Here is a 9,586-nt window from a genome sequence, read left to right on the forward strand (position 1 = left end):
TGTCAGAAAACTAGCTCCTCGAGTTGAGTTACTGAAGTAGAGATGACAAATAATTTTTCATTTCCTCACAACATGGAAGAGACTATATGGCCTTGCAGTTCCATCATTTTGTGCCCCCATTTATTCTTGGCAACCTGTACTGCAGATGCTTTAGACTTTAGAGATCCAGAGTGGAAACAGGCCTACCGAGTCCGTGCCAACCAGTGATCCCCAAACAGCAAAGCTACTGTTGCACCACATTGCCGCCCTAAAGCTTTTCGTGAACCCTTTCTTTTTTTATATTGGATTATAGTAGAAGAATTGTTGGGGGGGGGGGGGGGGTGCGCTGTAATAGCTCATGGGTACAATAGCTATTGTACCCGTGAGCTATTACAGCGCACCCCCCCCCCCCCCAACAATTCTTCTACTATAATCCAATATAAAAAAAGAAAGGGTTCACGAATTTGAACATTTTCTAAATCGTGAAAATTATTTTCAAGAATATGGGTGTTTTGATGTCTTCAATGTAGGGAAACATCCTCAGATGTTTTACATGGGTGCTCTTAATCATTTGATGTTCAGCTACCTAATATGATATTTGGAAGAGGCCTGATAGTTTGATCAAAAGTAGATTTAAAAGTGGAAAGGGAAGTATAGTGTTTCATGGTGACATTGACAGTGCCTTTCCTATTGACTGTTACAAAATCCATAAAAATACTATTAAAACTAAATTGTTTTTCTAAATATGGTGACCATAAGAATGGTTTGCCATTGACCATTAGAGTTTATAAAAATAATATTAAAACTTGTGCTTTTAAAATTCGCACATTAATGAATGTAGCCCTTTGTTCGACAGCAGTTTTAAATTCAACCCAGCATTTAGTTTTCTGGATTACAAAATGGTATAAATAATTACACCCAGGCAGAGTTCAAAGTTCTGTCTTCCAATTAAATATCGATTGCTCAATATTTTAAATTATTTTTAAAATGCAGCAAATATGACAGAATTCAAATATTTTAGTTTGGACCAATTATTCTGTTTCAATATTGAGGAAAAATCCCTAATGATGTAAAATGTTCTTAAAATAGCTGCTTAGAAGAAAATGTTTATTAATATTTTGCAACGAGGTGAAATTGTGTTAAAAATGGTGAGATGGTGTTTAGTTAATGATAATACAATTTATTTTCCAGTAACAACATTTCTCTTTGGATTTTAGCCTCCACTGCGACTCAACAATGTGAAAAGAATGCAAGACCTTTACAAATTTAACAACGTCAAAAATGCGGAGATAAAATTCAGGTAGAATTTGTGTTTGTGGGGTGAAAATGTGAATTTGAATGGCTTTTCAGAAATGAAGAAACCTGGGGAAATCATACTTTTTCCAGTCTTCTCATGTCCACCTTGATTACGTAGCTTCATATGAGTGATCGGTTAAATAATATCCCCACAAATTATAATTGCCATAAAAAAAGTAATGCCTGCACGAGTCAATTCTTTCCCAAGAAAGGCCCTTGGTAAATGAGCTGGGAAAAGACAAATAGAGCAAGGAAGTAGAGCATAAGCAGGTCGTGACAATGGCCGAATGCAGCAAAATGTTTAAAATCGATATAATTTTGGTCTAGCGGGTAAAGCCAGTATTGAATACCCATTCGTATTTCCCCTTAAAAATGCTGTGAGTTGCCATTTGAACCCCTGCTGTCTTTATGCTACAGCTAATTACATGGTGTTGGGAAGGGGTTCTAAGATTTTGACCCGGGAGTATGAGCTAATAGTAATGTATTTCTAAGGTAGTAGAATGTAAGATTTGGAGATGAACTTGCAGATTATGTAGGACAAGGGCAGCAGACACGGGCAGACAAGGTCGTGGGAGATCCTGTGATGAAGCTTTGAGTTGCTGCATTGCTCCTTATGTTGTACAAGTGTCTTGTCGCCTGACCAATATTGTTAGAGCTACAGTCATTCCAGCAAGATTCATTTGCACTCCTCGCCTGTGTCTTGTCATTAGAGAATCACTTACCACAAGAGCCTCGGTGTCCAACTCATGTTGCTACAGTATTGGTACAGGAACTATAAATTGACATCTTGAGCAAAGGAAAATGACAGACTCCAATATGTTAAAATTTCTTTCAATTTAAACATGCCGATCATAGAACAGTAGATAGACATAAACATATTCCAATGCTTAAAATTGAATTGTTTATCAATTAAATTATGCAAATTTAATATGAATAATTTTAATATTTTAATGGGTTCATTAAGATTAGGACCTTTTACATCACAATATCTGAACTGTCTAAAACTGTGCTAAATTGTCCAGAGCTTGCATCAGCCATGGCATCGCCCTATATATAGCCTCGTCACTTTGCCGTTTGAACCGAGTGATATTGTTAGTAATTGTTTCAACACTTTTTGAAAACTTTTTTTACAAGATGGCTGAGATTATGCCTCCGAAGTCATTGGGAGAAAGCCATTCCTCTTGCTCTGGAAATGGTTACTGTGCAAGGCAGAATGAAGTTCACTCGCCCACTTTACAGGTACCTTTCTAACTTGACGATTACATAGTTGCTCTGTAATCTTTGCTTTAATGTATGCTTTAATTAGTAGGGGTGTGCACGTGTGGTTATATTACTGCATTTAATGTTTCGGAGGCAGGCCGGATGAGAGTAGGTTCAGGAAGTAGAGGAAATGTGAACCACATGGAAATTCTAACCACATTAGCAGGAAGTCAAATTTCCTGAAAAGGGAGGACTTCTCAGTTGTTTTGGAATGGAAAGTTTTGTCGAGAACAAATCAGTTGGAGAAGGAAAAACTGGATCATCAAAACACATAGGAGAAGAATTAGGCCTTTCGGCCCATCTTGTCCATTCAATCACAGCTGATCTATTTTTCCCTCTCAACCCCATTCTCCTGCCTTCTCCACGTAACATTTGATGTCCTTCCTAATCTAAAACCTATCAATCTCCTCTTTAAAAATACCCAATGGCCTCCACAGCCATCTATGATAATGAATTCACCAATCTGTCTAAAGAAATTGCCCTGACAAATTCCTCTTCACCTCTCTTCTAAGGGTGCACCCTTTTATTCTGAGGCTGTGATCCTTACAAGAGATTGGGTTGGAAGTGATGCAGTCGAGATAGCTGTGGGAAGTCTGGGCGTTTATGGTAAACGTCAGCGTAAAGTTGAATCTTGAATTGGAAACGGGAATCCAGAAAAGGGGGAGCAGTATCAGAAATGTCCATGAATTTGACCACATATTGGATTGTACGAGCTGCTCCGATATTGTGTTGGATGCAGATTGGAACGATGGCAATGTAAAGTAGAAGACTGCATGAAAACCATGATTGTGCAGCAATTGGAAATTGCTAAATGGCCAACATTATCAATTTAGCTGTATCTCTTGTGTAACATTGAAAAATATTTAATTTCATGATTTTTTTGGCAATTTAAAGAATTGTATTCTATCAAAATAAACCCAAGATCTTTAATGCAAGTGTCTCCCTTGTGTAAATTAGAATGTATTAAATTATAGCCACTAGAGTGGTACTCTGCATCTATATGTGATTGGTAATTTCGACGCTGAGCTGAATTCTTTACTTGTACAATGGACATGATATTTTAATTAAAATAATGAATAAAACATAGAAACATAGAAATTAGGTGCAGGAGTAGGCCATTCGGCCCTTCGAGCCTGCACCGCCATTCAATATGATCATGGCTGATCATCCAACTCAGTATCCCGTACCTGCCTTCTCTCCATACCCTCTGATCCCCTTAGCCACAAGGGCCACATCTAACTCCCTCTTAAATATAGCCAATGAACTGGCCTCGACTACCCTCTGTGGCAGAGAGTTCCAGAGATTCACCACTCTCTGTGTGAAAAAAGTTCTTCTCATCTCGGTTTTAAAGGATTTCCCCGTTATCCTTAAGCTGTGACCCCTTGTCCTGGACTTCCCCAACATCGGGAGCAATCTTCCTGCATCTAGCCTGTCCAACCCCTTAAGAATTTTGTAAGTTTCTATAAGATCCCCTCTCAATCTCCTAAATTCTAGAGAGTATAAACCAAGTCTATCCAGTCTTTCTTCATAAGACAGTCCTGACATCCCAGGAATCAGTCTGGTGAACCTTCTCTGCACTCCCTCTATGGCAATAATGTCCTTCCTCAGATTTGGAGACCAAAACTGTACGCAATACTCCAGGTGTGGTCTCACCAAGACCCTGTACAACTGCAGTAGAACCTCCCTGCTCCTATACTCAAATCCTTTTGCTATGAAAGCTAACATACCATTCGCTTTCTTCACTGCCTGCTGCACCTGCATGCCTACTTTCAATGACTGGTGTACCATGACACCCAGGTCTCGCTGCATCTCCCCTTTTCCTAGTCGGCCACCATTTAGATAATAGTCTGCTTTCCTGTTTTTGCCACCAAAATGGATAACCTCACATTTATCCACATTATACTGCACCAGCCAAACATTTGCCCACTCACCCAGCCTATCCAAGTCACCTTGCAGTCTCCTAGCATCCTCCTCACAGCTAACCCTGCCCCCCAGCTTAGTGTCATCCGCAAACTTGGAGATATTGCCTTCAATTCCCTCATCCAGATCATTAATATATATTGTAAATAGCTGGGGTCCCAGCACTGAGCCTTGTGGTACCCCACTAGTCACTGCCTGCCATTGTGAAAAGGACCCGTTTACTCCTACTCTTTGCTTCCTGTTTGCCAGCCAGTTCTCTATCCACATCAATACTGAACCCCCAATGCCCTGTGCTTTAAGTTTGTATACTAATCTCTTATGTGGGACCTTGTCGAAAGCCTTCTGGAAGTCCAGATACACCACATCCACTGGTTCTCCCCTATCCACGCTACTAGTTACATCCTCGAAGAATTCTATAAGATTCGTCAGACATGATTTACCTTTTGTAAATCCATGCTGACTTTGTCCAATGATTTCACCACTTTCCAAATGTGCTGCTATCCCATCTTTAACCATATAACCATATAACAATTACAGCACGGAAACAGGCCATCTCGGCCCTACAAGTCCGCGCTGAACAATTTTTTTCCCTTAGTCCCACCTGCCTGCACTCATATCATAACCCTCCATTCCCTTCTCATCCATATGCCTATCCAATTTATTCTTATATGATACCAACGAACCTGCCGCCACCACTTCCACTGGAAGCTCATTCCACACCGCTACCACTCTCTGAGTAAAGAAGTTCCCCCTCATGTTACCCCTAAACTTCTGTCCCTTAATTCTGAAGTCATGTCCTCTTGTTTGAATCTTCCCTATTCTCAAAGGGAAAAGCTTGATCACATCAACTCTGTCTATCCCTCTCATCATTTTAAAGACCTCTATCAAGTCCCCCCTTAACCTTCTGCGCTCCAGAGAATAAAGACCTAACTTATTCAACCTATCTCTGTAACTTAGTTGTTGAAACCCAGGCAACATTCTAGTAAATCTCCTCTGTACTCTCTCTATTTTGTTGACTTTAATAACTGACTCTAGCAGTTTCCCCACTACCGATGTTAGACTAACTGGTCTGTAATTCCCCGTTTTCTCTCTCCCTCCCTTCTTAAAAAGTGGGGTTACGTTTGCTACCCGCCAATCCTCAGGAACTACTCCAGAATCTAAAGAGTTTTGAAAGATTATTACTAATGCATCCACTATTTCTGGAGCTACTTCCTTAAGTACTCTGGGATGCAGCCTATCTGGCCCTGGGGATTTATCGGCCTTTAATCCATTCAATTTACCCAACACCACTTCCCGGCTAACCTGGATTTCACTCAATTCCTCCAACTCCTTTGACCCACGGTCCCCTGCTATTTCCGGCAGATTATTTATGTCTTCCTTAGTGAAGACGGAACCAAAGTAGTTATTCAATTGGTCCGCACCTTGTTCCCCATGATCAACTCACCTGTTTCTGACTGCAAGGGACCTACATTTGTTTTAACTAATCTCTTTCTTTTCACATATCTATAAAAACTTTTGCAGTCAGTTTTTATGTTCCCTGCCAGTTTTCTTTCATAATCTATTTTTCCTTTCCTAATTAAGCCCTTTGTCCTCCTCTGCTGGTCTCTGAATTTCTCCCAGTCCTCCGGTATGCTGCTTTTTCTGGCTAATTTGTACGCATCATCCTTCGCTTTGATACTATCCCTGATTTCCCTTGTTATCCACGGATGCACTACCTTCCCTGATTTATTCTTTTGCCAAACTGGGATGAACAATTTTTGTAGTTCATCCATGCAGTCTTTAAATGTCTTCCATTGCATATCCACCGTCAACCCTTTTAGAATTAATTGCCAGTCAATCTTGGCCAATTCACGTCTCATACCCTCAAAGTTACCTTTCATTAAGTTCAGAACCATTGTTTCTGAATTAACAATGTCACTCTCCATCCTAATGAAGAACTCAACCATATTATGGTCACACTTGCCCAAGGGGGCACGTACAACAAGACTGCTAACTAACCCTTCCTCATTACTCAATACCCAGTCTAAAATAGCCTGCTCTCTCGTTGGTTCCTCTACATGTTGATTTAGATAACTATCCCGCATACATTCCAAGAAATCCTCTTCCTCAGCACCCCTGCCAATTTGATTCACCCAATCTATATGTAGATTGAAGTCACCCATTATAACTGTTTTGCCTTTGTCGCACGCATTTCTAATTTCCTGTTTGATACCATCTCCAACTTCACTACTACTGTTAGGTGGCCTGTACACAACACCCACCAGCGTTTTCTGCCCAGTAAACCTACAGTTGTAAAACCTTATTTGTATTTTATTTTCTGAGGACCACATGTACTCTCAAATATAATCAGTATTAATTACATTTGGTTGTTTGTATAAAAATGTGCCAAAACTGGGATCTGTCTGAACCCCAAAGTTAGAACGATGTTACATTTTCTGCATTTTAGATAGTTCCTTAATGTTATTCACTGAATGTTACAGGGAACTGTACAACTTTGAAAAGGCTCGTAAGCAAGCAATTGATACCTTTACGACAAACAAGCCCACCATGCATCCGATCACAGCTGCTCTTGTTGCCAAGGACCTTCACCTCGTCTGATCATTGACTACTACCACATTTGCAGCTTTTTGGATTAAAATGCAAAATAAAGCACCTTGATTATCTAGATACTTCTAATCACAAAATAATGATCAAATTATTTGTTGATTCTAATCCGTTTCCACTTAGTTTAAAGTGGAATAGAATTGTTCTGAAAGCAGTCTTAAAATTTATTGTTTTACGAAATAAGTTTGAAATAAAATTCTTCATTGTTTACCCTGTTTGTCTTTTAATATTCAATGTAAGTCTGCTAATATTCAACCTGAATGGTTACCCTTTGCTATCCTTGCATGAGGGATTCCCATATTTCCAATTCAGGATTCAAACTTTGCACTGATATTTCCTATAAACTCTGACTGCCGCAGCTACCTCGACTGCAACTCATCTCACCCTATCTCTTGTAAGGATCCCATCATTAGTAGTGGGAGAGTCTAGGACCAGAGGGTACATCCTTGGAATTAAAGGGTGTACCTTTAGAATGGAGGTGCAGCGGAATGTCTTTAGACAGCTTGGTGAATCTGTGGCCATTTTGGTTCATCTGGAATCGGAAATCACATCAATAGGGAAGGGCATTAAATAAAGCATAACCAGTGTCAACTATATCATATGAATTTAAAATGTCTTTCAATTTAAACATGCCGGTCATAGAACAGTAGATAGACACAATATGCTGGAGTAACTCAGGAGACCAGGTCTGAAGAAGGGACTCGACCACAAATGTCACCTATTCCTTTTCTCCAGAGAATGCTGCCTGACCCGTTGAGTTACTCCAGCATTTTGTGTCTACGGTGTAAACCAGCATCTGCAATTCCCTCCTACACAATGATGGAATTGTATTGTGGAGGATCTATCCACATTTTGCATTTTCCAGATGCTCTCGCTGTCTTTAAAGTTGCACCCCAATTTTATCAAAGTAATCAAAAGTAGAACCCAAAAGCTTATTTAAGGGGCTTCCATTTTGATATTATGTTTGGTTCTTTGTTATCAAAAGTTACGGTCCATCTCTGGAACACTGCCTCAGTTTTGGGGTGACTCATAGGAATTCCTGGTCGATGCCACTTAAAGTGGAAGAGGAGAATTGACAATGGGTTTGTCTGGTGGTTGCAGAAGCCTAGTGTAAACAGAAGGTGGTTATGTTAAAGAAAACAAATACAGCACGGTGGCGCAGCGCTAGAGTTGCTGCCCTGCAGTACCTGAAATCTGGATTTGTTCGTGACTGAAGGTACACAAAAATGCTGGAGAAACTCAGCGGGTGCAGTAGCATCTATGGAGCGAAGGAAATGGGCGACGCTTCGGGCCGAAACCCTTCTTCAGACTGATGGGGGGTGGGGGGGGAGAAGGAATGAAAAAGGGAGGATGAGGAGCCGGAGGGCGGGGGGATGGGAGGAGACAGCTCGAGGGTTAAGGAAGGGGAGGAGACAGCAAGGGCTAGCAAACTGGGAGAATTCAACGTTCATGCCATCCGGACGCAAGCAACCCAGGCGGAATATGAGGTGCTGTTCCTCCAATTTCCGGTGTTGCTCACTCTGGCAATGGAGACTTGTTCTTGACTGTGTGTGTTTAGGGCCTGTCCCACTTGGCAATTTTTTTGGTGACTGCCGGCGTCATTGACTGACGTATCAGGTTCGCCGAAAGATTTTGAGCATTTCAAAATCCAGCAGCGACAAAAAAATGTTGCGACACTTGAGGGGACACCGCTCGTCAATACGTCATCACGCCACGTCACCGCCACATCACGCCACAACTTTATCGGTGACCTGATACGTCAGTCAATTATGCCGGCAGTTGCAGAAAAAATCGCCAAGTGGGACAGGCCCTTTTGTCTGTATGGAGTTTGTGCGTCCTTCCTGTGACCTACGTGGGTTTCCTCCGGGAGCTCTGGTTTCCTCCCACACTCCAAAGAAGTACAGCTGTAAATTATGCTCCTCTGACAGACACAGAACAACAAACACAGCATAATCCAACCCCTATGGCAGCTGTCAACCTCATTTTGCTTATGTTAATTTTGCAATTGCTATTTGTTCCTCCATAGTTCCCACCTCACAAACTATTACCCGTTCTGCCAAGTAACTCCAAATTCATCTTATTTCGGATTAGGCCAGTGTAACAAACTAGGATTGAAAGAGATCTTGTGGTTAAGGATCGTCTGGAAAGTCGCAATCACAACTTGTGTTGAACTGCAGCCACAGTTTCAGGCAAATACCCACGATTCAAAACCAGTTATCTCAAATAAGGTATGAAAGTATAGTGGACTATAAAAATAGGCTGAAAGAATGGTGTACAAGTAATGACAGCTATTTTGCAATATATTCAGCAGTGTGATATCCCAATCAGAAAGAATGAGTCAATGAAAAAGATGTACAAACTATGGTTAACAAAGGAGGTCAAAGAATATATTTTTTAAACTGGATCACACAGTAGCAAAAGTATTATTAAGAATTATTCAGAATGCAGCAGCAGGGACTAAAGATTGAGAAAAATTGAGAGTGAACTGGCAAGTAACATCAAAATAAATACAGAAGAGGGTAGAAAC

The 9,586-nt window shown here is 40.7% G+C and overlaps 1 protein-coding gene across 1 annotated transcript in view; it reads left to right on the top strand.

The window, feature by feature from the left end:
- lta4h (leukotriene A4 hydrolase) overlaps positions 1–7,269 on the top strand; it is a 59,366-nt gene extending 52,097 nt beyond the window's left edge. Inside the window, exons 17-19 of the mRNA XM_033039363.1 lie at positions 1,197–1,279; positions 2,410–2,514; positions 6,936–7,269. Of these exons, the coding sequence (XP_032895254.1) occupies positions 1,197–1,279; positions 2,410–2,514; positions 6,936–7,053 (306 nt within the window). The 3' untranslated portion in view covers positions 7,054–7,269. The remainder of the gene's footprint in view (positions 1–1,196; positions 1,280–2,409; positions 2,515–6,935) is intronic.
- Positions 7,270–9,586: the final 2,317 nt, after the last annotated feature.

This window comes from Amblyraja radiata, chromosome 21, assembly GCF_010909765.2.
Source record: "Amblyraja radiata isolate CabotCenter1 chromosome 21, sAmbRad1.1.pri, whole genome shotgun sequence".
Lineage (NCBI taxonomy): Eukaryota > Metazoa > Chordata > Chondrichthyes > Rajiformes > Rajidae > Amblyraja > Amblyraja radiata.